Source organism: Aythya marila (genome assembly GCF_965140915.1).
Source record: "Aythya marila genome assembly, chromosome: 29".
NCBI lineage: Eukaryota > Metazoa > Chordata > Aves > Anseriformes > Anatidae > Aythya > Aythya marila.
In genome coordinates this window covers 1568679-1595796 of record NC_139070.1, presented here as the reverse complement: position 1 = coordinate 1595796, position 27118 = coordinate 1568679, and the positions used below count along the sequence as shown (strand labels likewise).

The 27118-nt window shown below is 68.1% G+C and overlaps 3 protein-coding genes across 3 annotated transcripts; all 3 read left to right on the top strand.

Moving 5' to 3' along the window:
- Positions 1–267: 267 nt before the first annotated feature.
- On the top strand, positions 268–4874 carry LOC309888624 (death-associated protein kinase 2-like). Its single transcript, XM_082781051.1, has 13 exons — positions 268–788; positions 1787–1836; positions 2056–2132; positions 2226–2447; positions 2544–2682; positions 2882–3011; positions 3192–3240; positions 3365–3391; positions 3522–3674; positions 3779–3824; positions 3951–4040; positions 4289–4372; positions 4490–4874. The coding sequence occupies exons 2-13, from the start codon at positions 1789–1791 to the stop codon at positions 4568–4570; spliced, it is 1146 nt and encodes a 381-aa protein (XP_082637177.1). The 5' UTR covers positions 268–788; positions 1787–1788; the 3' UTR covers positions 4571–4874.
- A 407-nt stretch (positions 4875–5281) lies between these two features.
- On the top strand, positions 5282–14597 carry INSRR (insulin receptor related receptor). The gene is made up of 22 exons (XM_082780635.1): positions 5282–5413; positions 7026–7577; positions 8310–8622; positions 9245–9387; positions 9468–9612; positions 9694–9908; positions 9993–10119; positions 10296–10534; positions 10616–10783; positions 10870–11059; positions 11215–11247; positions 11373–11638; positions 11808–11944; positions 12054–12219; positions 12490–12598; positions 12732–12802; positions 12888–13117; positions 13209–13319; positions 13410–13569; positions 13667–13796; positions 13892–14026; positions 14196–14597. The coding sequence occupies exons 1-22, from the start codon at positions 5311–5313 to the stop codon at positions 14458–14460; spliced, it is 4008 nt and encodes a 1335-aa protein (XP_082636761.1). The 5' UTR covers positions 5282–5310; the 3' UTR covers positions 14461–14597.
- A 2967-nt stretch (positions 14598–17564) lies between these two features.
- On the top strand, positions 17565–25580 carry NTRK1 (neurotrophic receptor tyrosine kinase 1; the record flags this gene model as incomplete). Its single annotated transcript, XM_082781025.1, has 17 exons — positions 17565–17620; positions 17789–17863; positions 17991–18062; positions 18386–18454; positions 19101–19255; positions 19360–19508; positions 19768–19894; positions 20533–20862; positions 21074–21091; positions 21259–21317; positions 21578–21680; positions 21995–22141; positions 22247–22377; positions 22456–22628; positions 24528–24768; positions 25001–25159; positions 25395–25580. The coding sequence occupies 17 exons, from the start codon at positions 17565–17567 to the stop codon at positions 25578–25580; spliced, it is 2250 nt and encodes a 749-aa protein (XP_082637151.1).
- Between the last annotated feature and the right edge of the window lie 1538 nt (positions 25581–27118).

Genomic DNA, 27118 nt, shown 5'->3' with positions numbered 1-27118 from the left:
GCTGATGGGGGCAAGCTGCAGCCCCTTGGCCGCCCACCCCGCAGCACGTCTGCACCCACAAAAAGCTCTTTATTTGTCCCGTCTGTGCCTTGTTTTCTCCCCTGCACGGCTCTGCCCTGCAGCTGGGCAGGGTTTTGGGGCTGGAGCTGGCTTCCAGCCCTCGCACCGGGGCTTTGCGCGGAGCCCACGGCGCGACCCCAGCCCCACGGCCGCGGTGGGTGGGCGCGATGCCCCCCGGCGCTCTCCACCTTAAGAAAGCCGTCCCTCCTCTCTCTACCTTCACACCCTCGGCTGTGTTTCCCCTCCGGGCAGTTGGGTTACAATATTTTTATCGGCCGGGCAGGTTTCCTGTTTGCAATCCTCGCGCTCACGGGTGCGGACGGAGCGACCGCGGCGCTTGGGAGCGAGGGCTCGCCCGGCACCGGCCCCGATCCTGCCGGCTCCCGGCCACCCCTCGAGGGGCCGAGGCGCGGAAACGCCGAGCGCTGTGACCCTACAAGGCCTCTCCCAGCTCCTCTCCGCAGCTGGCCGGGCGGGGACAGCGTGGGGGGGGTTTTCTCCAGGGACCGTGGGAGCAGAGGCGCTCGGAGCTTTGCGCTTCCTGCTGCTTTTCCTCAGCCTCTCCCCAGCGGCAGCCGGATCCCGGGAAAAGAGGGGGTTTGGGGGAAAAAAAAAAATCCCCCGCACGGTGGGTTGCAGGAGGAAGGCTGGAGCTGCGCAGGGAGGTGGTGAGGAGCACAGCGTGGTCTCGTCCCACGGGGGGACGTCGCCCCCGGAGCTGGGCAGAGGTAAGGGGTCCTGGTGGGGTTGGGGTCCTGGTGGGGTTGGGGTCCCGGTGGAGTTGGGGTCCCGGTGAGGTTGGGGTCCCGGTGGGGTTGGGGTCTCGGTGAGTTTGGGTCCCACTTGCGCATGGGTGGCTCCGGCAAGCCCCCGTGCTGCAAATCTCAGCTGTGCCCGCAGAGTGCAGGGGGGTTTTGGGGTCCCGGGGGGCTCTCATTGTCCCTGGGGGGCTTTGAGAGTCCCTGGGGGGGGGTTTTGTGGCTGAGGTCCTTGCAGTCTGACCTGTGTTTGGAGAGCTTTTTTGGGACCCCTCCCGGGTGGTGCCGCGCAGCCGCCCAGCTCCGCTGGTCTCCATCAGCTGCGTCTCCCTTTGGAGAGCTGCGCCACCCTGGGATGCACACAGGGTGCACGCTCTGCCCCCGGGACCCCCCCTTGTCCCCTTCGCAGCCCCCCCCGGGGGCTGTGCTGACGGCAGGGCTCAGCCTGTGGTGCGCTCGCTGCGGTGTCCTCCGTGGGGCTGGAAGGAAACTGCCAAAGTGCCCCTAACCCTGGGGACATCTGGGCATGCTGTGACCACGGATGGCGGCCGGACCCCCCCTCGGGGCCCCCCCCAGTGCCACTGTCACATGCTGGGGACGGTCACCCGGCTCCAGCCGCTGCCAGCAGCCACCCCCACGCGCGTCCCAGCACGTGGGTCGGGGACCGAGCGGCGCCTGGCCGGGTGCCCCCCCCCCCCGGGAGGGTGGCACCACGGGGCTGTCACCGCAGGGTGCCACCGTCCCCTTGTCCCGGCAGCGAGGAAGAGCGCGGTGGGGTGAGGAGGAAGGCTCAGGGGGGGTGTGGGTCCCCCCCCCGCTTCACCCTGCGCCCTGCCTCGGTTTCCCCTCTTTGCTCGGGCGCAGCGCGGAGCGGTGCCAAAAGCCATCGGTGCGAGGAGCTGGGGGGGCTCTGCCGGCCCCGCTGCCCCCCCCCCCCAGTGCCCCCCTTTCTCTTTTTGTCTTTTCAGTGATGGCTGAGGACGGGGGGGCTGGGGGGGCGGCCTCCAACAGCACCCAGGTGAGCCGCAGCCAGGAGGAGCCGGGGGGGGGGCTCCTGGAGGTGATTTTTGGTGCGAGGCAGGGTGGGGGCCAGGAGGGCGAGGGATGTGCACGGGAGAACCCCCTCCTGCATGCACCTGGGGGGGGGCGCACAGTGCCCTACGGGGGGGTCCTGGGCTGGGTGCAGCCCCCCGGAGGCATTCGGCTGAGCCGGGACCCCCCTGCGCCCCCCCGGCAGGATGAATCCTCAGCGGCGCTCGCCCTGCACCCGGGCAGCGTGGAGGAGCTCTACGAGCTGCTGGAGACGCTGGGCAGGTGAGGGGGGGTCCCGTGGGATGGGGGCAGCCCCCCCCCCTTTTTTTTTTTTTTTTTTTTTTGCCATCCTGGGCTCCGGGGCTCTCTCCTCAGCGGGCATTTCGGCGTGGTGCGGCGGTGCCGGCGGCGCAGCACCGGCGTTTTCTACGCCGCCAAATTCATCAAGACGCGGCGGGGCCGGGGCAGCCGGCGGGGCCTGGAGCGGGCGCAGGTGGAGAGGGAGGTGGGCATCCTGCGGGACCTGCAGCACCCCAACATCATGCGGCTCCACGACCTCTTCGCCAGCAAGAGCCAGATGGTGCTGGTGCTGGAGCTGTGAGTCGGGGAGAGGGGGGGTGTTCTGGGTGGGGAGGGGGGCGGCTGAGACCCTTCGGAGCCCCCCCACGGATCCCCACGGCCGTGCCCGTGCAGGATGCGCGGTGGGGAGCTCTTTGACTTCATCGCCGAGAAGGAGATGCTGTCGGAGGAGGAGGCCATCGGGTTCCTGGCGCAGATCCTGCAGGGGGTGCAGTACCTGCACGCGCGCCACATCGCCCACTTCGACCTCAAGGTGCCCCCCCCAAAACCCCTCCGGGTCCCCTCCTCTTCTTCCTCCTCCTCCTCCTCTTCGTCACGGTGCCACCCTCACCACGGCACCTCCGTGGCCGCATCCTGCCCGGGGTGTGTGGGGTGAGGGGTGGTGGTGGTGGTTTTTGGGGTGCTGCCCGGCCCCGTTTGCCACCCCCTCACCCTGCCCCCCCCCCGCACAGCCCGAGAACATCATGCTGCAGGACAAGGACGTCCCCGAGCCCCAGATCAAGATCATCGATTTCGGGCTGGCCCAGAAGCTGGAGGACGGCGTCACCTTCAAGAGCCTCTGCGGGACCCCCCAGTACATCGGTACCGAGCCCCCCCCCCGGCCGGCTTTGGGTGTGGGGGGGCAGTGGGACCCCAAAAATCCTGTCTCTGTGGGAGCAGAGCAGGAATGGGGGGCAGCAGGGACAGGGCGCCCACCCTGGGGGTCCCAGCCCCTCTGATGTGCGCCCCCCCCCCCCTCCCCGGCTCTGCCTTCGCCCCCAGCCCCCGAAGTGATCAACTACGAGCCGCTGAGCTCCGCGACCGACATGTGGTGAGGAGCAGGGGCTGGGGGGGGGGGCTGGGGGGCTGCTGGGGGTGCAGCCCCCCCCTGGGTGCCGTGGAGACCCCCGGAGGGCACCACCTGACCCCCCCCGCCCTCCTCTTCTGTCTTTCAGGAGCATCGGGGTCATCACCTACATCCTGTGAGTAGGGGCTGGGGAGGGGGAAACTGAGGCAGGGGGGGCACAACGGGGGGGCTGTGCGCTATGGGGGGGGGGTGGTGGCCGAGCCGGTGCCGTCCCGGTGCTCAGCGTCCCCGCCGTGTCCCCGCAGGCTCAGCGGCTTGTCCCCCTTCCAGGGCGAGACGGACGCCGAGACCCTCTCCAACGTCCTGGACGGCGCCTACGAGTTCGAGGAGCACCACTTCAGCCAGACCTCCGAGATGGCCAAGGACTTCATCCGGCAGCTGCTGGTCAAGGAACCGAGGTGAAGGAACCCTGTCCCTGTCCCTGTCCCTGTCCCTGTCCCCGTCCCTGTCCCCGTCCCCAAGGTGCCCCCCGTCCCCACCGCCCCATCCCCTCGTGTTTCAGGGAGCGCATGACGGCGTCCGAGTGCCTCGTCCACCCCTGGATCAAGGTGAGAGGGAGCTGGGGGAGAGCAGGGCTAGGGCTGGGGGGGTCCCCCGGGGGTCCCCCCCCCATCCCCGGGCACCATGTGCCAGGGGAGGGGGCGCGGGGACGATGCCCGGCTTCGCCCCCGCAGCCCCTGAGCAGGAAGCAGGCGGCGAAGCGGAGCCGCTCCTCCATCAACATGAAAAACTTCCGCAAGTTCAACGCCCGGAGGAAGTGGAAGGTGAAAGGAAAAAGGCGGGGGGACACAGGGGGACACCGTGGTGCCGGGGGGGGGGACAGACACACCGCGGTGCTTGGTGCCACCACCCCAGGGTGCTCGGGTGACGGCGCCGCGCTCCGCTCCTGGGTGGGCGCATTTGGGGAGGGGGCCACAGCAGGGTTGGCACCATAATGCTGGTGTCTGAGGGTGGGAGAGGAGGGGATGAGCCCCCCCCCGGACCCCCAACCTTGCTGCCCCCCCCTCCCCAGCTCTCCTACAACATGGTGTCCGCCTGCAACCGGCTGTGCCGCATGCGGCTGCTCTGCGGCCAGCGCACGGAGGACGAGGAGCTGGTGAGCGGCTGGGGAGGGGGCAATGGGTATTTGGGGGGGGGTCGTGCAATGGGGTGCCCCCTCCTTGGGGTGCCCGGGGGTCCTCCCCGTGCCCTCCAGCCCCTCTGTGCCCCCCAGCGCGGCTGCGAGAGCGAGCAGGAGGACGAGGGCAGCCACCCCGCCACGCTGCTGCGCCGGCGGAGAAGCAGCTGCTCCTGAGCCCCCCCCCTCGGGGAGGGGACCCCAAAACGGGGCCACCCCACAAGAGGGGCCTCGGGGGGGCCCCCCCATTCCGGTGGGACCCCCCCCATTCCGGTGGCTTCGAGCACCTGGGAGCTGGGGCTGCTGCCTGGCCCCAGTGCTCCCAGTCCCGCGGTGCTGGAGGGGCGCAGGGGCAGCGCCCCCGGACCGGGCTCTGCTGCTGGACCCCCCCCCGGGGGCTCTGCCCCCCCTTTCCCCGGAGCTGTCTCACGAAATAAACGTGCCCCCCGTCCTCGTGTCCTGCATCCACGCCGGCTTCCTCCCGCTCCTCCTCCTCCTCCTCCCCGCAGCCGGCACCTCGGGGACCCCCGCGGGGCGCAGACCCCACGCCCTGAGGCGCCCCATGGGGAAACTGAGGCACGGCGCATTTTCCTGTCCCCCCCCCTCCCACCTTTCCCGGCCCCCTCCGGGCTGTCCGTGCTCGGGGGCCGCCCTGTTTTCTCCCCTCTTTATTTCCCAAACAAGCCCTGGCCCCGTCCCCGCGCAGTTGTCAGGTTAAATATTTGGTGTGCCGCAGCCGAAAACAGAAGTGAAGGGGCCGCGGGGGCCGGGCCGAGAGGGCTGGCGGGTGCAGGGAAGGGGGGGGGGGGCCACCCCTGTCCCCGTGTCCCTTGGGTGCTGCCCGGGAGTGCGGGTGCCGTGCGGTGCCCGCCTGCAGCAGCCCCCGAGGCCGGAGGGAACCGCGGCCCCCCCCGGGGATGGGGGCGAAGGGGGCGAGGGCGCTGGGTGCCCTGCGCCTGGCGCTGGCCCTGCTGCTCCTCGGCCCCCTCCCGCTGCCCCCCGTGAGGGCCCCGTCCGAAAGTAAGTGGCCGGGAGGGGGGCGGTGGGGATGGGGTGCTGGGGGGGGGGGGTGTGGGGTTTGGGTTTGGGGTGGTTTGGCTGCTCCCTAAGGGCTGAGGTCGTGCCTCGGTTTCCCCCCCCCCCCCGTGCCTCGGTTTCCTCCCGTGGCACGGCCGCGTGCTTTGGGGTTTGGGGTGGGGAGCTCTTTGGGGAGCTGGGGTGGGGGCGTCCTGGGGAAAAATTGGGGTGGGGGCACTGTGGTGGGGTCAGCAGCCCCGTGGTGGGGTCGGGGGCGTTGCTTTCTTGTCCTCATGGGGGTCGGGGGGGTGGAAATGGCAGCTGAGCCCAGCGCCATGGGTGCGTGGCCCTCCGAGGCTGGGGGTGGCACCGTGGGGACGGGGCTGTGGCGGGGTCTGGCCGGGGGAAAAGCCCCAGGGGGCTCGTGTGGGGACCCCCCCCCAGCTGCCATCCCAGTTTGGGATGGGTTTGGATGGGTTTGTCACTGGTGCAGAGGCGCGTCCTGCACCCCCCTCTGCCCCCTGCCTCAGTTTCCCCAGCGGGGTCGGGGAGGGTGGAACGGGAAAGGATGGGGGAGGGCAAAGCAGCCAAAATCCGTGCCGAGAGATGCCCTGGGGATGCTCACGAGGGCACGGGGGGTCCCAGCCCCTTCTCTGCACCCCGGGGGTCCGCAGCCCCCTCTCCCCTGGGGTTGGTGCCGCCCAGCCGAGGGCTCCGGTGCCTTTGCCAAGGTCACAGCGGTGGCAGTTTGGGGCCGCATCCCCTTGGGGCCGGCACCACAGCGGCCAAACCCTCAGCCCCACGGCACGACGGAGACCCCCATGTCCCAGGGGGGCACCCTAGGGTGCTGGGGGGGGGGGAGCTCTGCCAAAACCCTTTCACACGGGGACGGCTGCTGGGCCGTGGAGCTCGGTGCGGCAGCCGGCGGCACCGCGCGGCCGTGCCGTGGTGCCTGGTGTTTAGGGGACGCGCCGCGCCGGCCGTGTTTGCCCGGGGTGTTTACAGTAAATCCCTCTCCGGGTGTCTCCGCGCGTTTCTTTCCGCGATAACTCGGCGTCAGGTTTCAGCCTGGGGACGCTGCCAGAGGGGAGCTGCCAGCTTCGGGAGCGGGGAGCGGGTGATGCTCAGCGCTGGGTTGCCCCCCGCCCCGATGCTCCCGCTCCCTATGGGGTATCCTACTGGGAAAGCCATCGCCTCATCCCCGTGGGGCTGGCACGGCACGGTGCCGGGGGGTCAATGGGGGGGTGAGCTGGCAGGAGGATGCCGTGCGGTTACCCCGAGCTGCCCGTGGGGCTCAGAGCATCCCGTGGGGTGGGCAGGGGGCTCGGGTGTGCTCTTGGGGTGGGCGAGGAGCTCCCGCAGAGCCAGACCTCGTTAGCATCACCGCGGCCGTGCCGTGCCCCGAGGAGCTGCGGCGCGCCGGCTGCTTGTCACGGCCACTCGCGTCTGCCCCAGCTGCCCACGGGGACTGCAGGCAGATGCGCCAGGCGGGGGGGTGAGGAGGACATCAGCCCCCTCGGGTGACACGGCCCCGGGGAAGGGGGGTCCCTTGGGTGGCGGGGCCGTCTGCCCGGGCCCCCCCGCTGCCCCCGGGTCCCCCCTCTCGCCACCCCAGTCTGCGGCAGCATGGACATCCGCAACGACGTGTCCCAGCTGCAGAAGCTGGAGAACTGCTCCATCATCGAGGGCAACCTGCAGATCCTGCTGATGTTCACCACGGGCGCCGAGGACTTTCGGGGCTTCAGCTTCCCCCGCCTGCTGATGATCACCGAGTACCTGCTCCTCTTCCGCGTCTACGGGCTGGAGAGCCTGCGGGACCTCTTCCCCAACCTCTCGGTCATCCGCGGCACCAACCTCTTCTTCAACTACGCCCTGGTCATCTTTGAGATGCCGCACCTGCGGGACATCGGGCTGCACAGCCTCGGCCACGTCCTGCGCGGCTCGGTGCGCATCGAGCGCAACCAGGAGCTCTGCCACCTCTCCACCATCGACTGGGGGCTGCTGCTGCCCGACGCCGTGGACACCAGTTACATCGTGGGCAACAAACTGGCCGAGGAGTGCGCCGACGTCTGCCCGGGCATCCTGGACGTGGAGAAGCCGTGCGCTCAGACCAGCGTCAACGGGCAGCTGGATTACCGCTGCTGGACCTCCAGCTACTGCCAGAAAGGTGGGTGCTGGAGGCATGGGGATCGCCCCTCCGGGCTGCCTTGCTGGGAGCAAACCGGGGGGGTCACTGGGAGGCACTGGGGAGGGCTGGGGGAGATGCTGGGGATGGCGGGGCCGGGCACGTGGCCGTCCCTGCCCCGGCGCAGCAGCGGTAGCGCGGCGGGGTAATCGGATCCGCGCTGTATCATCCTCCGGAGGAGAGGCCAGCTCCCAGCTGTTTTCCCAGCGGCGAGGTAAATACAGGCCCCTCCCGGGCTCGTTTGCAGTAAACAGGAGGCCTGGTAATGAAATATATACTATAAACACAGATCCTTATCGGGGCCGTAACCTCGGCCACTGCCCCGGCCCCGGCTGCGCCACGCGGTCCCACCGGGCAGCCGAGGCTCGGCGCGTATTGAGCCCCCCCCATCCATCCACCTGTCCGTCCGTCCGTCCGTCCGGGCAGCCCTCCCTCTGTCCATCCACCCACGAATTTGGCCATCCCTCCCTCCGTCTCTCCATCTCTTCCTCTCCCTGCCCACCCTTCCCACCTCTATCCACCCACCCCTCCCTCCATCCCTCCACCCCTCTCTCCTCGCGCCCCCCGTGCCAGGAGGACGCCGGCAGCCCCCACCCCTCCCCACCCACCGCTTTCCCCCCTTTCCCCGTGCCACCCCCAAACCCTCTCCCCCTCCACGTTACCCTGCCTAACGTCCTCTCCCCATCCCCTGCCCGCGGCGCCTTTCTCCCTCAGTGTGCCCGTGCGGCGTGGGCTCGGCGTGCACGGCGGCGGGCGAGTGCTGCCACGCCGAGTGCCTGGGGGGCTGCGGGCGGCCCCGCGACAGCCGCTCGTGCGTGGCCTGCCGCCACTTCCACTTCAACGGGCACTGCCTGCCCTCCTGCCCGCCCCGCACCTACGAGTACGAGGGCTGGCGCTGCGTCACCGCCGAGTACTGCGCCAGCCTCCGCAAGGTGTCCGACAACCCCCGCGACGCCTCCAAGTTCGTCATCCACCAGCAGCAGTGCCTCTCCGAGTGCCCCCCCGGCTACACCAGGAATGAGAGCAGGTGGGGTGGGACAGCCCCGGGATGGGAGACTTTGGGATGGGACCCCCTGGGATGGGACCCCTTGGGATGGGAACCACTGGGATGAGACCCTTCGGGATGGGACCCCTTGGGATGGGAACCAATGGGATGGGAACCCTTGGGATGGGACCCTTCGGGATGGGAACCCACGGGATGGGACCCATCAGGATTGGAACCACTGGGATGGGAATCCCTGTGATGGAACCCCCTGGGATGGGACCCCTTGGGATGGGACCCATCGAGATTGGAACCATTGGGAGGGGACCCTTCAGGATGGGACCCCCTGGGATGGGACTGCCTGAGATGGGAGCCCCTGGGATGGGACCCCTTAGGATGCGACCCCCCGTGATGGGAACCCCCGGGATGGGAACCCATGAGATGGGACCCCTTCGGATGGGACCCATCAAGATTGGAACCATTGGGATGGGACCCCCCAGGATGGGAACCCATGGGATGGGATCCCTTGGGATGGGACCCATTGGGGTTGGGACCCCCTGGGATGGGAACCCCCAGGATAGGACCCCCCCTTCCCACCCAACCTGGGGGTGGTGATGGAGGGAGGTGGCTCCGTACCCTGCCCATGTCCCCGTCCCCATCCCCGCAGCATCTTCTGCCACAAGTGCGAGGGGCTGTGCCCCAAGGAGTGCAAGGTGGGCACCAAGACCATCGACTCGACGCGGGCGGCGCAGGAGCTGGCGGGATGCACCCTGGTGGAGGGCAACCTCATCGTCAACATCCGCCGGGGCTGTGAGTGCCGGGTTTGGCCCCGAGCAGTCGGTGTGCTGTCTGGGAGCGCCGCCCGGCTCACAGCCGTGGGTTATCCCCAGATAATTTGGCCTCGGAGCTGCAGAGCAGCCTGGGCCTCATCGAGACCATCACGGGCTTCCTGAAGATCAAGCACTCCTTCGCCCTCGTCTCCTTGTCCTTCTTCAAGAACCTCAAGCTGATCCGTGGGGACTCCATGGTGGACGGGTGAGGACGGGGAGCGGTGGGGACGCTTTGGGGGCTTTGGGGGTGCCCGTGCCCATCGCCTCCGCCCACGTCTCCCCCCAGAAATTACACCCTGTACGTCCTGGACAACCAGAACCTGCAGCAGCTGTGGGATTGGAGCCACCACGTCCTCTCCATCCCCGTGGGCAAGATGTATTTCGCCTTCAACCCCAAGCTCTGCCTGGCCGAGATCTACCGCATGGAGGAGGTGACGGGCACCAAGGGGCGGCAGAACAAAGCCGAGATCAACCCGCGCACCAACGGGGACCGGGCGTCCTGTGAGTGCGGGACTGGGGCTGGGGGGGGCCCAGCGGCACCGCGAGCCCACCCCCGAGCCCTGCGCCCCCCCCGCCGCCCCGCAGGCAAGACCCAGACCCTGCGCTTCATCTCCAACGTCACCGAGGCCGACCGCATCTTCCTCAAGTGGGAGCGCTACCGGCCCCCCGAGTACCGCGACCTCCTCAGCTTCATCGTCTACTACAAGGAGTCGTAAGTGGCCCCCGGCCCTGGCGCTCGGGGTGGGGGCGAGCCCCTTCCCATGCATCCCCCACCCCGCAGCACCCTCACGGCACGGGGCTGCCCCATCCCGGGGAAGGGGGGTTGGTGAGGCCAGGGGGGTGCTCCGGGGACCCCCGCCTTGATACCCAGGGCTGGGTGGGGGCCAGACCCTTCCAGAACGTCTCGGAGTACGTGGGGCAGGACGCCTGCGGGGCGCAGAGCTGGAACGTGCTGGACGTGGAGCTGCCTCTCAGCAGCGACCAGGAGCCCGGGGTGGCCCTGCTCAACCTGCGCCCGTGGACGCAGTATGCCATCTTCGTCCGCGCCATCACCCTCACCACCGCCGAGGAAGGGCGCAACTACGGGGCGCAGAGCGAGGTGGTTTACATCCGCACCATGCCGGCGGGTAAGGGGCACCCCGGGGAGGGCTCGTGGGGTGCCCGCGGTGGTCTCCGAGGGAGATGCTGACGCCCCGCTGCGTGCCCAGCCCCGACGGTGCCCCGGGACGTCATCTCCATGTCCAACTCCTCGTCCCACATCGTGGTGCGCTGGAAGCCGCCCACGCAGCGCAACGGCAACATCACCTACTACCTGGTGCTGTGGCAGCAGCTGGCCGAGGACATGGAGCTCTACGTCAACGACTACTGCCACAAAGGTGCGGGAGGGCGGCTGGGGACGGGGATGGCACCTCTGGGACGGGGCTGTCCCGGTGCTTCCAGCCCTGCCCGTCCCTGCCCGCAGGCTTGAAGCTGCCCACCAGCAGCGCCGACACGCGCTTCAGCGACGGGGACGACCCCGAGGTGGAGCAGGATGCCGAGGAGCGGTGCTGCCCCTGCCGCCCCGCCGACGGGCAGCTCCGCATGGAGGGCGAGGCTGAATCCTTCCAGAAGAAGTTCGAGAACTTCCTCCACAACTCCATCATCATCCCCAGGTGACGGGTCTGGGGGGAAAACCCGGTGTCTGGGGGGAGATCCTGGTGTCTGGGGGGTCTCCCGGTGTCAGGGGGGTCTCCAAGCACCATGCTGCCCCAGAGAGGGCGTCCCTTAATAAGGGGCTGCTTCCTTAACCTATTTTCTGCTACCTCAGGCCGCCCTGGAAGGTGACGTCCATCAACAAGAGGTGAGCTGGGAAAAGGCCCCAAAACCCCTGAGGGTCTCCCCTACCCCACCACCTTCGGGGAGGTGCCCCAGGTGCCCCAGCCCCAACCTGCCTCCCGTCCCCGTCCCCGTCTCCCCGCTCCGCAGGACCCCGAAGCGCCGCAGGGACGTGGCGGCCGTCACCTCCCCGACCAACACCTCCTCGGCGGAGCCGCCGGCCCCGAGCCGTGCCGGGAGCGAGCCCAAACCCGATTTCCAGATCTTCGAGGACAAAGTGGTGCGGGACCGGGCGGTGCTGTCGCGGCTGCGGCACTTCACCGAGTACCGCATCGACATCCACGCCTGCAACCACGCCGCGCACACTGTGGGCTGCAGCGCCGCCACCTTCGTCTTCGCCAGGACCATGCCCGAACGTAGGTCCTGTAGGGCAGCGTGCGGGGTTGGGGCGAGGGCAGCCCCCCCTTCCTCGGTGATAGCAGGGCTTGGTGCGCGGTGCTCCGCTGCCCGGCCATGGATTGGGATGGTTTTGGGTGCTGGTGGCACCGGGATGGGGGTCCCGAGCCCCTTGGTGCCCCTCTGCAGTGCAAGCTGACAACATTCCCGGCAACGTGACGTGGGAGCCGGCCAGCAAGAACAGCGTCCTGCTGCGCTGGCAGGAGCCCCGCAACCCCAACGGGCTCATCCTCAAGTACGAGATCAAGTACAGCCGCGAGAGCGAGGTGAGGACCCGGCTCCGCCGTCGAGGGGGAGCTCAGCGTCCCCCTGCCCGGTGCCACGAGGGTTGGGGGGATGTCCCCGCTGCCACCATCCCCTCGCCCACCCCCCCAGGAGGTCACCACTGTCGTCTGCGTCTCCCGACACCGCTACGCCAAGTACGGCGGCGTCCACCTGGCCCTGCTGCAGCCGGGGAATTACTCGGCCAAGGTCCGGGCCACCTCGCTGGCCGGCAACGGCTCCTGGACGGGGCTCGTCAAGTTTTACATCCTGGGGCCAGGTATCCTCAGGGGGCTGGGGGGGACTCAGTTGGGGCTGGGGGGACGCCGGCGGGACCCCCGGCTGTGGGGCAGGCAGCTGGGGGTGCTACTGGGCTGGGGAACTGGGGAGCGCTGGTGGGATGAGGGGATCCTGCACCCAAGGATGCTGCTGGATTGGGGGTCTGGGGGCTTTGGGGGGTGCTCTGGGATGGGAGCACCGGGGATCAGGGGGTGCTGAGGCTCTGGGGAGCTGTGGTGGGATGAAACACGTGGACGCGTGCCCCCGGCAGCCGAGGAGGAGTCTGGAAGCTTCTACGTCCTGCTGACCGTCACGCCCGTGGTGCTCATGCTGCTCATCTCCTGCCTCGCCATCTTCGTCTTCTTCTACAACAAGAAGAGGTAGCGACCCCCCCCCCACACACCCCCAGGACTGAACCCGGCTGATCCGGGGCTGGGGGGAGGCGACGTCGCTCACCCTGTCCCTTGTCCCCCCCCCCTTCTTTGCACCGTGCCCACCCCTCCGCCCTCGCAGGAACAACGACGGCTACCCCAGCGGGACGCTCTACGCCTCGGTCAACCCCGAGTACTTCAGCGCCTCGGACAGTACGTAGGGACAGGGGCGTCCCCGCGGGCACCGTGTCCCCGTCACCGCGGGGACGGCACCGGTGACGGGTGTCCCCCTGCCCAGTGTACGTCCCCGACGAGTGGGAGGTGTCGCGGGAGAAGATCACGGTGATTCGGGAGCTGGGGCAGGGCTCCTTCGGGATGGTGTACGAGGGGCTGGCGCTGGGGCTGGTGGCCGAGGGCGAGGAGACCAAGGTGGCCCTGAAGACGGTCAACGAGCTGGCCACCATGCGGGAGCGCATCGAGTTCCTCAACGAGGCCTCGGTGATGAAGGCCTTCAAGTGCCACCACGTGGTAGGTGGGCGGCGAGGGGACGGGACGGGACACGGGGAAGGGATAAGGGGGGGCTGCTCACGGAGCTGTGCGCCCCCCGTCCTGTCCCCAGGTCCGTCTGCTCGGCGTCGTGTCCCAGGGCCAGCCGGCCTTGGTCATCATGGAGCTGATGACGCGCGGGGACCTGAAGAGCTACCTGCGCTCGCTGCGACCCGACGCCGAGGTGAGGGGCTGGGGAGGGGGTCCCACAGAGGAAGGGGCACGGCCCCCCCCCCCAAAAAAAAAAAAGCCTGACAGCCTCCCCTTTGGGCAGAACAACCCCGGGCTGCCGCCGCCCTCGCTGCGGGACATGATCCAGATGGCGGGCGAGATCGCCGACGGCATGGCTTACCTCAACGCCAAGAAGTTCGTGCACCGCGACCTCGCCGCCCGCAACTGCATGGTGTCCGAGGACTTCACCGTCAAGATCGGAGGTGGGCGGCCGGCGCCACCGGGGCTCGGACCCCCCCTGTCCGGGTGCTCCTGGCCTTCCTCCTCCTCTTCCTCTTCCTTGTCTTCCTCCTCGCCCAGACTTCGGCATGACGCGGGACATCTACGAGACGGACTACTACCGCAAAGGGGGCAAGGGGCTGCTCCCCGTCCGCTGGATGTCCCCCGAAGCCCTCAAGGACGGCATCTTCAACACCCAGTCCGATGTCTGGTAGGGGCCGGGGCGGGTGGGGGCCGTGCTGGGCGCCCCCCCCAAGCCCGTGGGACCCCCCCCAGCCCCCTCTGGCTGACCGTGGGGTGCCGCAGGTCCTTCGGGGTGGTGCTGTGGGAGATCGCCACGCTGGCCGAGCAGCCCTACCAGGGCATGTCCAACGAGCAGGTCCTGCGCTTCGTCATGGACAATGGCGTCCTGGAGAAGCCGGAGAATTGCCCCGACCAACTGTGAGCTGGGGCAGGATGGGGGGGGGGAAAAGGGGGCACCGAGCCCATCACCCCCAACCTTTGGTCCTTATGGGGCACGGTGACCCAGCCCCAACGGGGGTGTCCGGAGGAGGGGAAGGGGGTGCCGAGGAGCCCCCCCAGGACCCACCGTGCGCCCTGTGTCCCGCAGCCACGAGCTGATGTGCCTGTGCTGGCAGCAGAACCCCCGGCAGCGCCCGTCCTTCGTGCAGCTCCTGGAGGGCATCAAGGAGCACATGGCGCCCGCCTTCCGCACCCTCTCCTTCTTCTACAGCCCCGAAAACCGCCGGCGCGGCTCCGGAGAGCCCTCGGACGCCGAAACGGAGCAGCCCCCCGAGGAAGACGAGCCCCCCGCTCCCCCCTTGCCCACCCGCAGGGGCCGGGGTCGGCTCCCCAACGGGACGGGCTGCCTTTGAGAAAAGGGGGGGGGGCCCGACCCGACCCGACCCGACCCGCTCTGGACTTTTTCCCCCCCCCCGGTCCCATCCGTGGGGCCCTTTTTCGGGTTATTTATTGCTTTTAAGGGATTTTTTTTTTTTTTTTTTTTTGGGGGGGGGGGAGAGAGGTGTTGTGCTCGTGGATGCGTTCTGGGGGGGTGGGGGGGGGTTTGGGGAATAAAAGGCTGCCCCGTGGGGTCGCGTTTCTGGGAATAAAGCGGGGTGGCCCCCCCCCTTTTTCAAGTGGGGAAACTGAGGCACGGCGCTGCCCTCCTGCCCCCCCCCCGGCACCAGCATCGGGGACATGAGGGCAAATAAAGGGGGACGGGGGTCGCTCCAGGGCTGCCTGCTCTGTGTGTGTGTGTGTGGGGGGGGGGCACAGCTCGTTTTTTTTTTTTTTTTCCGTTCCCCCCCCCACCCCCCCCCAATGTCCCATCTGCTTCCCGTGCGCCCCAGCTGTGGCTTTGCCCTGCGTTGCCCGAGCCGGGGGCGTTTCTGGGGAAAAAAACGTCAAAACCGCGGAATTCGGGAGGAGGTGGCGCGGCGGGGCGCTGGGGGGGCTAAACCCGGGGGGGGGGGGAAAGATTTTGGAAGGGGGGGGGGGGGTCCTGCAAGGGCTCTGCTCAGCCCCAGGGTGCCTCGGGTTGGGGGCTGAGCGTGGAGGGGGGGGAGAAAATTGGGCTGAGGACGTGCCAAACTCAGCGCATGTGATGGGGGGGGGGGGGGAGAATTGGGGTGGTGATGCCGGGGGGGTCGCGGCAGCGCTGTGCCCCCCCCACCACCACGAGGAGGGGACCCCGGGGGTGACATTTGGGGACGGGACCGTGCGCCCCCCCTGCCTGCGTCCCGGTGGGGTCTCGGTGCGCCGCGAGGTTTTGGGGGCACCTGGGGGGGGGGGGTTGGGGGGGGTCTTGGTGGCCTTGCGGGGGAGGGATTGGGGGGGTCTGGGGGCTGCGCTGGCCCCCCCGGGGCACGGGAAGGGACGGATGGACGGGGGGTGCTTGAGGGGTGGGGGGCTGCGGTTGCGCTTTGAAGCGGGGAGGGGGCCAAGGGTGGGGGAATTTTGGAGATGCGGGGTCCAGGGGGGGGGTACGAGACCCCCGGGGGGCAGGGGGGGGCACGACCACGACCCCCCCCCCCATACACCCACCTCCAGGGGCTGCGCGGGGAGCGTCGGGGGGTGCCCGGCCACCCCCTGCGCCACTTTGAAGGGGGGGGGGGGGGGGCGCGGCGATCCCCGTCCCCCCCCTCCCAAATTCCCCTGCGGGGTTGAGGGCAGGGTCGGGGCGGGGGGAGCCGCCGGCCCCTCCCCGGGAGGCCGGGCCACGCGGGGCGGCTTTAAAGCCGCCGGTCCCACGCCTCGCCGTGCCCGTGGGTTGCAAAGGGGGGGGGGGTCGATTTTGGGGAGGGGGGTGGGGGGGGCTCGGCTTGCGACCCCCTGCAGCTGCCCCCCCGGCCCCGGCTCGCGATGCTGCCCTCCTGGCTCTGCCTGGCCGCCCTCCTGCCCCTGCTGCTGCCCCCCCCGACCCCCGCCGGGCCCCCCCTTTGCCCCCCGCCCTGCCCCTGCCCCACGTCCCGCAGCCTCCTCTGCAGGGAGCCCGGCACCGTCAGCAGCCTGGGGGGGGTCCTGCCCGGGGGGGGGGCGTCCCGACTCCTCGCCGAGATGTGAGTGGGGCTGGGGGACGGCGAGCGGGGTGGGGAGGGGGCTGGGGACGGGGATAAGGGGATGGGGGCGAGGGGATGGGGATAAGGGGATGGGGGCGAGGGGATGGGGCTGGGATGGGGCTGGGGGAGAGGGGATGGGGACGGGGATAAGGGGATGGGGATAAGGGGATGGGGGCAAGGGGATGGGGCTGGGATGGGGCTGGGGGCGAGGGGCTGGGGCTGGGATGCAGGGATGGGGACAGGGATGGGGACAGGGATGGGGACGGGGACAAGAGGATGGGGCTGGGCTGGGGCTGGGGGTGAGGGTATGGGGACGGGGCTGGGGCTGGGGATAAGGGGATGGGGACAGGGATAAGGGACTGGGAATGGGGCTGGGGCTGGGGACAGGGATGGGGTGGTGGTGCAGGGGATGGGGATGGGGACGGGGACAGGGATAAGGGGCTGGGGGACGGGGATGGGGCTTGGGATGCAGCGATGGGGACGGGGATGGGGCTGGGGGCAAGGGGATGGGGCTGAGGATAAGGGGATGGGGACGGGGATAAGGGACTGGGGACAGGGCTGGGGCTGGGGACGGGGACAGGGTGGTGATGCAGGGGATGGGGATGGGATGCGATGGCGGGGATGGGGACAGGGATAAGGGGCTGGGGCTGGGGCTTGGGGCGAGGGAATGGGGCTGGGATGCAGCTGGGGACAGGGCTGGGGCTGGGGGCAAGGGGCTGGGAACAGGGATGAGGTTGGGGGCAATGGGATGGGGACGGGGATGGGCTGGGGCTGAGGATAAGGGGATGGGGACGGGGCTGGGGCTGGGATGCGATGGTGGCGATGGGGACGGGGACAGGGATAAGGAGCTGGGGCTGGGATGTGATGATGGGGACGGGGACAAGGCGATGGGATGGGGTTATAGGGCTGGGAGACTGTCGTGGGGACAGGGCTGGGGCTGGGACACGCTGATGGGGACGGGGACACGGCAGTGGGATGGGGGGGGGAGATTGGGGTACGATTACGGGGCTGGGGTCGAGGCGAGGCTGCAGGGGCTGGGACACCACGATGGGGACAGGGACAGGACGGGGGGGGGCCCTGCTGTGCCCCCCCAGGGGCTGGGGGCAGCTCCTTGCCCCCTACCACGGGGGTGCCAGCGGGGGGGGGGGGGTGTGGGTGGCAGCGGGGTGCCCGGGCTGGGTCCTCGCCCTGCCGCATTGCCGCACGCCCCCCCCCCCTTGCCTCAGTTTCCCCCCCCCCCGGCTCTTTGTTCGCCTCCTCCCAGGGTGGGGTGGGTGGTGGGGGGGTGGCGGTCCCCCCCCCGTGACACCCCCGGCCTCCCTTGTCCCCATCGCAGCCTGGGGTGGGGAGGGGGGTGCGGGTCCCACTGACGCCCTCCCCACGGTGTGGGTGCCCCAGCCCCCTCCCAGCCGTCTCCCATGGGTGCTGCCCCCCCCCCGTACCCCCCCATCCCACCGGGGCACCCCGCTCCCAGGTGTGGGGTGCGGAGAGTGGTGCCCCCCCCAACCACAGCAGCTCCCGACAGCAAATTGGGAGAACGAGGGGGGGGCTCAGGGCTGCTCCTCCACCCCCGGGAGGTGCTGTCCCCATGAGGGGGGGGGGACACACCTGACCCCCCCCCCGTGGCCCCGTTGCCTTCCAGCATCATCGAGAAGCAGCCGCTGCTCACCGCCCTGACCCGCGCCGACACCAGGATGCTGCGGGACCTCAGGAAGCTGTGAGCACCCAAGGGTGCCGGGGGGGGGGGGGGGGTGCAGGAGGTGGGGGGGGGACAGAGGACGAGGTCCTGGGGGGGGGGGGGGTCTCGGACCCCGCTGTGCGTGCTGAGCCCTCTCCTCCCCCAGCACCATCACCGGCTCGGGGCTGCAGCACATCTCCGACGATGCTTTCCAGGACACCCCCAGGCTGAGCCACGTGTGAGTGCCCCCCCCCCATGGCTCCAGGGCTCTGGTCCCCGTCCCTATATGTCCATCTGTGTCCCCCCCCCGCCGTGGGGACACTCATCCCCGGTGCAGGGTGGCTCGTCCCCATGCCCGGAGGTGGGGGGGGGATCGATGCCATCCCGCTGCAGCCAGGCTTTGGAGAGGGTGCGGGGGGGTCACACGCACATGGGGCCGTGCTGCTGAGTGGGAAACCATCGATCGGGGCAGGAGCCCCCCCCCCGGGAGCGAGGGGGATGCGGGATGAGGGTGGTCCCAGGGTTATGGGGGGGGGGGGCTGATGGGTGCTGTGCTGGCAGGAACCTCTCCTTCAACGCCCTGCGCAGCCTCTCCTGGAAACCCTTCCAGCATCTGCCCCTGCAGGAGCTGTGAGTGCCCGGGGAGGGGGCGCAGCGGGGGTGGCCCCCTTGGGGTGTGGGGGGGGATGTGGGTACGGGTGGTGCGGGAGATAGGGGCTGGGGGGGGCTGGGGGGCTGGGGGCATGGAGTGGGTGGTGCCCTGCGGTGAGGTGGAGGGGCTGAGAGTCACGGGGGGGGGACGGGGAGGGGATGGGGAGAGGATGGGGACAGGGATGGGGATGGGGATGGTAATGGGGTCAGGGATGGGGAGGGGATGGGGATGGGAATAGGATGGGGATGGTAATAGGGACAGGGATGCGTCAGGAATGGGGACGGGGATGGTAATAGGGTCAGGGATGAGTCAGAGACTTGGGGATGGGAACGGTGATGGGGATGGGGACGGGGATGGTAATAGGGGCAGGAATGGGGCTGGGGATAGTAATAGGGTCAGGGGTGGGTCAGGAATGGGGACGGGGATGGGGATGGGCATGGAGAAGGGGACGGGGATGGGAATGGGGTTGGCAATGGGGTACAGCACACGTGGCACACCCCTGCGTGAAACCATCCACCCGGGGCGCCCGGTCCAGAAGCAGCGCAGCCGGGGCCGCCCGCTTGGCCCCCCCCCGGGCACCCCGCTGCAGCACACGTCCTGTCCTCTCGCCCCCCCTACCCCCAGCATCCTGGTGGGAAACCCCCTCAGCTGCTCCTGCGGGGTCCGCTGGCTGCAGCTGTGGCAGGACGGGAGCCGCGCCGAACTGGGCAACCAGTCACTGGGCTGCTGGGCCGGCGGCGTGCTGGTGCCACTGGGCAGCCAGCCCCTGAGCGGCTGCGGTAGGTGGCGGGGACGTGGTGCCCCCGGTTTTGGGGGGTGTTGCTGTGTGTCCCCCCACCTGGAGACAGCGCGGGGACTTCTCACACCCCATTCTCCCCGGCAGAGCCCCCCACGGTCCGCATCGAGCACCCCGACGTGGCGCTGCGCCAAGGGGACAGCGTCAACCTCACCTGCCACATCGCCGGAGAGCCGCCGGCCACCGGGGACTGGCTGGTGCCCGATGTGGGTTCGGAGCCACCCGGGGTCACCAAGGCAAGCGCAACGCCCCGGGGCTGGGGGCACGGCGGGGGACGCCAGTTTGGGGCCACTGGTTTGGGGATGGAGGCATTGGAGATGCCGGTTTTGGGGCTGCCGGTTTGAGGACACAGGTTTTGGGGACGCCAGTTTTTGGGGATGCCACCTGGGGTCACCAAGGTGATCGCAACGCCCCAGGGGCTGGGGGCACGGCGGGGTGAGGAGGGGGGGGCGCAGCAGGGTGCGTTGGCTCACTGCGTCCCGCTGCGCCCCGCAGGTTTCGGAGGGGGAGCTCGTCCTGGAGATCACCAACGTCTCCTCCAGCCTCAACCACAAGGAGCTCACGTGCCGGGCGGAGAACGTGGCGGGGCCGGCGGAGGACAGCGTGATGCTGAACGTCACCTGTGAGACGCACGGGGAGGGGACACGGGGACCGGAGCGGGGCAAGGGGGCTATGGGGAGAGAGGGTTTGGGGGCGGAGGGTTTGGGGATGCTGGTTTGGGGCTGCAGGTTTTGGGGATGCTGGTTTGGGGATGGAGGTTTTGGGGGATGTCAGTTTTGGGGGATGCTGGTTTTGAGGATGCAGGTTTGGGGATGGAGGTTTTGGGGACGCCAGTTTGGGGCCACTGTTTTTGGGGCCAGTGGTTTTGGGGACACCAGGTTTGGGAATGGAGGGTTTTGGGGATGGAGGTTTTGGGACACAGGTTTGGGGCCACAGGTTTGGGGGATGGAGGATTTGGGGATGGAGGTTTTGGGGATGCCAGGTTTGGGGCTGCTGATTTGGGGACAGAGGTTTTGGGGATGCCAGTTTGGGGCTGCTGGTTTGAGGACACAGGTTTTGGGGCCGCCAGGTTTGGGGCTGCTGGTTTGGGGACGCCAGGTTTGGGAACGGAGGGTTTTGGGGACGGAGGTTTTGGGACACATTTGAGGATGCAGGTATGGGGCTGCCGGTTTTGGGGCTACAGGTTTTGGGGCCGCTGGTTTGGGGATGGAGGTTTTGGGGACGCCAGGTTTGGGGACGCAGGCGGCTCTGCCCCCCCAGTCCCGCCGGTGATCCTGCTCCTGCAAGAGGCCATCCCCCAGCACTTCTGGTGCATCCCCTTCTCGGTGGACGGCAACCCGGCGCCCAGCATCCGCTGGCTCTTCAACGGCACGGCGCTGGCCGAGGGGCCCTACATCCACACCCGCATCATGGAGTACGAGCACAACACCACCGTGCTGCACGGCTGCCTCCAGCTCAACCGCCCCACGCACGTCAACAACGGCAACTACACCCTCCTGGTGCGCAACCCCCTGGGCGCCGCCGCCCGCAGCGTGTGGGGTCGCTTCATGGACAACCCCTTCAGCTTCAGCCCCGAGGAGCCCATCCCCGGTACGTGGCGGAGGGGCTGGGGGCTTCCTTGGGGGGCTCCCCCCCCGGCTGGTGGAGGTGCCCCGCAACCTCTCCGTGCGCCGACACCGCTGCCTCCGTCTCCGCCTCGCTGCCTCGTGGCTCCGTGCCTCAGTTTCCCCAATTTTTGGGGGGTGTTCTCTTTTTGGGGGAATAACGCGTATTTTTTTTTCCTTTCTCCATGCTGTGCCAGTGTCTCTGTCTCCGCTGGGTGAGTGCTGGGCACGCTGCTCCCCCTGCCCCGATCCCCCCCGAGCCGTGCTGACCCAGGGTCCCCCCCCCAAGTGCGGGTGCAGCGCTCATGGAGGAGCGTGGCTGTCCTTGTCCCCGCTGCGTCCCCCACCCCACGCTCACCCTGCGCCCCTCTCCCCGCCCCAGGCACCAGGAACAGCTCGCTGGAGGGGCCCGTGGAGACGATGGACGAGCACACCTTCGGGGTGAGGGCTCGGCCGGCACGGGGGGCTCTGTGATTTGGGGTGGGGGGACCAGGGCACCCAGGGGAACGCAGGATAAGTCCGTAAAGCACAGGCAAACCCGAGGCCAGATGAAGTGGGAAGGTGATGGGGATGAAGGCAGTCCCCTGCCCTCCCCCTGCCTCGGTTTCCCCAAGGGGCTCGCGGCCACCTCCACCCCAAGGGCTGGGAGAAGGGACCCGGCTCCGCAGCAGGACCCCGAGCCCCCTCCCCGCTGTCCCCAGGTGTCCGTGGCCGTGGCCCTGGCCGTGTTCGCCTGCCTCTTCCTCTCCGTCATGCTCCTCGTGCTCAACAAGTGCGGGCACCGCTCCAAATTCGGCATCAACCGTGAGTCCCCCCTCGCCCCGCTCCCCGCGCCCGGCCGCAGGGTGACTGTCTCCACGGGTCCCCATCGCCCTGAACCCCCTGGGGGGGGGACACACCGGGTGGCAATGGGGGCCCCCGCTGGGGCCAGGCAGCGCGGGCAGCAGCTGCTAATTCACTCCTGGAACGGATTCAGCCTCTAAATGGGTTTGATCGGGCTGGCTCCCCCCGGGGCCGGCCGGGGCGGGGGGATGCTCGGCAGCGCCTGGCACCGCTGTGCAAAACCCCCCCTTGCTCCCGTCCTCCCCCCATGATGTCCCCGTCCCTGTCCCCTGCAGGCTCGGCCGTGCTGGCCCAGGAGGACGACCTGGCCATGTCCCTGCACTTCATGAACCTGGGCAGCAGCCCCGTGTCCTCCACCGAGAGCAAGCTGGAGGGGCTGAAGAGCAACTTCATCGAGAACCCGCAGTACTTCTGCAATGCCTGTAAGGCTGGGGGGACCCCCGAGCACCCCCTGTAGCCCCCAGCCACCCTCCCTCGCACCTAATTGGGTTGGGGGGGCCTGGGGCTGATGCCTGGGTGCCCCCCAGGCGTGCACCACGTGCAGCGCCGGGACATCGTGCTCAAGTGGGAGCTGGGCGAAGGCGCCTTCGGGAAGGTTTTCCTGGCTGAGTGCTACAACCTCCTCCCGGAGCAGGAGAAGATGCTGGTGGCCGTGAAGGTGAGGAGGGGGGGACGGCGGTGGGGGTCCGGGGTGGGGTGGTCCCGGGTCCGGGCTGAGGCCGTGTGCCGGCGGCAGGCGCTGAAGGAGGTGACGGAGAGCGCGCGGCTGGACTTCCAGCGGGAAGCCGAGCTGCTGACGGTGCTGCAGCACGAGCACATCGTCAAGTTCTACGGCGTCTGCACCGAGGGCGAGCCCCTCATCATGGTCTTCGAGTACATGAAGCACGGCGACCTCAACCGCTTCCTCAGGTGGGCCCGGGGCGCGCGGCCCCCTCCCCGCGCGCTCCATCAGCGGGGCTCAGCCAGCCCGCCCCGCGCTCCTTGCTAATGCAGCCCTCCTTGCAATATTGATTAGATTAGCTGTCTGAGAGGCTTAAATAGAGAGAGATTGGCCATCAGCTGGAATAAGCAGAGACTTTTCGATTGGCCCCCCAGGTATTGCTGCTAGACGGGGGGGGGCGGTGCGGAGAGTGGGGGGGGAAGAGGCTGCCAGAGGCATCGCTTTAGTGGCCAGGCGATGAGCTCTGAGACGTGGCTTTTATGATTATTGTTATGGGACTTGGCAGTAATGGTTCTGCCGAGCAGAGCCCCCCGCTCGCGGCCGCGGCCTCCTCGGCCGGGCTGTCAGCAGCGCTCGCCATCAAAGGCAGCGTGCCCCTGCCTCGCCTGCTGGCCCCCGGCCGGCTCCGCGCCCTCCCCGTGCTCGCCGAGCTGCGTGTGCACGTGCACACGTGTGCACAGCCCTCCTTGGCACGCACCTGGGCTTCCCTGGCGTGGGTGTGCACACACGGGCATGCACCACGCCTCCAGGCACGTGTGTGTGTGTGTGCGTGGTTTCCTCGCACGTGTGTGTGGCTTCCCCGGTGTGCACGCACACGTGTGTGTGCCTGCCTGCCCTCTGTGTGTGCGTGGTGTGGATGCTGCTTCAGCCGTGTGTGTGCACGTGTGTGGCTCTCCCTGGTGTGGCTGCACGTGTGTGTGCACACTCCCCGGCACGTGCACATGCACGTGCGCGGCCCTCTCTGGCTTGAGTGCACACACACGTGCACGCCTTCCTGCGTGCATGCACACACAGGGGCACTCCTTCCTGCGTGCATGCACACACACAAATGTGCACTCCTTCCTGTGTGCATGCACAAACACACATGCACCCCTTTCTGCATGCACACACACACGTGCACCACTTTCTGTGTGCATGCACAATCACACGTGCACCCCTTTCTGCATGCATGCACACAGACGTGCACACCTTCTTGCTTGCATACAAGTGCACCCCTTTCTGTGTGCATGCACAATCACACGTGCACGCCTTCTTGCTTGCATGCACACGCACACCTTCCTGTGTGCATGCACATGCACACACACGTGTACACCTTCCTGTGTGCAAGCACAGACACATACACACCTTCCTGTGTGCATGCACACACACACACATGCGCCCCTTCCTGCGTGCATTCACACAAATGTGCACCCCTTCCTGTGTGCAAGCACACAAATGTACACGCCTTCCTGCATGCATGCACAAACACACGTGCATCCCTTTCTGCATGCATGCACACACATGTGCACACCTTCTTGCTTGCATGCACATGCACATCTTCCTGTGTGCATGCACACACACACACACGTGCACTGCTTCCTGTGTGCAAGCAGACACACACACACCTTCCTGTGTGCATGCACAAACACCTGTGCACCCCTTTCTGCATGCACACACACACGTGCACCCCTTTGTGTGCGCATGCACAAACACACATGCACCCCTTTCTGCATGTATGCACACAGACGTGCACGCCTTCTTGCTTGCATGCACACACACCCTTCCTGTGTGCATGCACAAACACATGTGCACCCCTTTCTGTGTGCATGCACACACACACACACGTGCACTGCTTCCTGTGTGCAAGCACACACACATGCACACCTTCTTGTGTGCATTCACACACACGCACACGTGCACCCTTTCCTGTGTGCATGCACAAACACATGTGCACCCCTTCCTGTGTGCATGTACAAAGACATGTGCACCCCTTCCTGCATGCACACACACACGAGCACACCCCTGTACCACTGCACCCAACCTGCACCCCCACCCCCACCCACGTGCGTCCCCCCCCCTGGCTCCGAGCACCCCCTCTGCCCCTCCAGGTCCCACGGGCCGGACGCCAAGATCCTGGAGCAGGGCCAGGGGCAGCCCCGCGGGCAGCTGACGCTGAGCCACATGCTGCAGATCGCCACGCAGATCGCCTCGGGCATGGTGTACCTCGCCTCCCTCCACTTCGTGCACCGCGACCTGGCCACCCGCAACTGCCTGGTGGGCCACGAGCTGGTGGTGAAGATCGGCGACTTCGGCATGTCCCGCGACATCTACAGCACCGACTACTACCGGGTGAGCAGCCCAGGCTCGTCCGTGCCCCCCCCCTGCCCTCCCCAAGCCTCGATTTTTCCATTTTAGCTGCTGCCCCCTACCCCAAGCCCATTTAATATTTAATGGTGCCGCAGAGCACTTAGCGTAGCGGGGGGCTGGGGGTCCGGCGGCAGCATGGTGGGGAAGGACTACGGGGGGTGGCGGGGGGGGTCCCCAGCTGATGGCCCCCCCCCCCCATCCCCATTCTGGGCAGGTGGGAGGCCGGACCATGCTGCCCATCCGCTGGATGCCCCCCGAGAGCATCCTTTACCGCAAGTTCACCACCGAGAGCGATATCTGGAGCTTCGGCGTGGTGCTCTGGGAGATCTTCACCTACGGGAAGCAGCCCTGGTACCAGCTCTCCAACACCGAGGTGAGCTTCTGGGGGGTGTGTTTGGGGGGGGCAGCACCCTCTCAGAGCCCCCCCACCCTTAATTTTGGGGGTCGGCGAGCGGCCTCGAGCAAGGAGCTGACCCCCCTGCATCCCCCTGCGCTCTCCGCACGGGGCGAGGAGAGGACCCCCGGTCATAGGGGTACCTGGTGGTGGTGGTGGTGAGGGGGCGAGCTGTATTTCCCCCCCCCCAACCCCAAATCTTGACCTCCCGCAGGCCATCGAGTGCATCACGCAGGGCCGGGAGCTGGAGCGGCCCCGCACGTGCCCCTCGGAGGTGTACGACATCATGCAGAGCTGCTGGCAGCGCGAGCCCCAGCAGCGCCAGCGCATCAAGGACATCCACAGCCGCCTCCAGGCTCTGGTCAAGAGCCCCCCCATCTACCTGGACATCCTGGGCTGAGCGGGGAACCCCCCCCAGCCCCTCGGTTCCCCCAAAATCCCCCCTACAACTTGGAGGGGTTGGCTGTCACCCCCCAGGGATGGCTGGAGGGGTTTGGACCCTCTCTCTGTGTGTCCCCCCCCCCCCCTCGTCCTGTCCCCAAAGGGATGCCTCGAGGGCTTGACCCCATGGAAAGTGTCCTGGGGGGGCTGTGGGGCTGGTTTGGGGGTCCCAGGGCTGTGCACTTGGGCTGTGCCACAAGGGTTTGGGGTCGCGGCACCCACCCGATGTGGGTTTGCTCCTGGGGGGCAGAACCGGGGGACCCCAGCCCCACGTTGGTGGCTTGGCTGCTCCATGGGGGGGGGATGCGGGGGGTCTGGGTGAGGGTCCCCCGTGGTTTGGTTGCTCCTTTTTTCCCCCCCCCCGGCCCGGCAGCGAGCCCGGCCCATAATAAAACATCCACTTCTCTGCCATGCTGGGACCTGGCTGCCTCGGGGGGGCTTTCTGAGGAGAAAGAGGGGCTTTTCGGAAGAAAGAAGGTTTTTTTTGGGGGAAAGAGGGGCTTTTGGAGAGGGAAAGAGGGGCTTTTGAGGGGAAACAAGGGCTTTTTGGGAGGAAAGAGGGATTTTTTGGGAGGAAAGAGGGACATTCTGGGAGGAAAGAGGGGCTTTTTGGCAGGAAAGAGGGGCTTTTTGGAGAGAAAGAGGGGCTTTTTGGTGGGGGAAAGAGGGTCTCTTGCGGGAGAAAGAGGGGCTTTGGGGAGAAAGAAGGGGTTTTGGGGAGAAAGAAGGGCATTTTGGAGCAGGGGACGAGGATCTGGAGGGGTCGCGGTGGCACGGCGCTGTCTCGGTGCCCGGCACGGGGCGAGGTTTGGGCGGCAGCACCAAGGGGCGAAGACCCCAAAACTTGGAACAAAGGGAGGCGCCCCCCCCCCAGACCCCCCCCAACCCCCCTCCCTGCACACCGTCACCGGAGCCATGGGGTTATCGAATGCCCTGGAGCGTCCACTTAATCATCCTTCCCAGGGCTCTCCGGCCGCCTTGGTAATGTTTGAGCCCTGGATCTGGCTGTAATGGAGCCGAATTGATTTCATCTGGCTAATTAGGCTGCGCCCTGCCAGCTCCTTGCTTACCCACCGCGACCCGAGATAAGGGGAAGGGGAGCCGGGGGGAAACTGAGGCACGGTGCCGGGTGCCTCGGGGTGGATTTGGGGTGGATTTGGGGTGAATTTGGCACAGCAGCAAACCAGAGCTGCCCCCACGGTGCCCCCCAAATGCGATCCGTCCCCAGTTGTCACCCCACAGTGGGGTCACCGTGTCCGGGTCACCAACCTGGGGCTGGCAAAGCGGGTGGGGAAACTGAGGCAGGGGCTGTGAGCCGAACCTCTGCATCCAGGCGGTGGCTCCTGGCCCCTTGTCCCACCCCAAAAGTTTTCCTTTAGGGTTTGGGGGGGGGGGGGGTTTGGAGCCGTGGCACCGGTGAGCCACCCGCTTCCTTGGGGTTTCTCTAATCGCTGCCTGCGCTGATGGATGGGCTTTTCCCTCTGATCTAATTTGAGG

Bases quoted from the DNA above. Each gene is read 5' to 3' on its own strand.
- INSRR (XM_082780635.1), top strand. From the start codon at position 5,311: ATGGGGGCGAAGGGGGCGAGGGCGCTGGGTGCCCTGCGCCTGGCGCTG. The intron at 9,909-9,992 runs GTGAGTGCGGGA...GCCGCCCCGCAG, and splicing joins CAACGGGGACCGGGCGTCCT to GCAAGACCCAGACCCTGCGC. The intron at 12,803-12,887 runs GTACGTAGGGAC...CCCCCTGCCCAG, and splicing joins GTACTTCAGCGCCTCGGACA to TGTACGTCCCCGACGAGTGG.
- LOC309888624 (XM_082781051.1), top strand. From the start codon at position 1,789: ATGGCTGAGGACGGGGGGGCTGGGGGGGCGGCCTCCAACAGCACCCAG. The intron at 3,012-3,191 runs GTACCGAGCCCC...CTTCGCCCCCAG, and splicing joins CGGGACCCCCCAGTACATCG to CCCCCGAAGTGATCAACTAC. The intron at 4,373-4,489 runs GTGAGCGGCTGG...TGTGCCCCCCAG, and splicing joins GCACGGAGGACGAGGAGCTG to CGCGGCTGCGAGAGCGAGCA.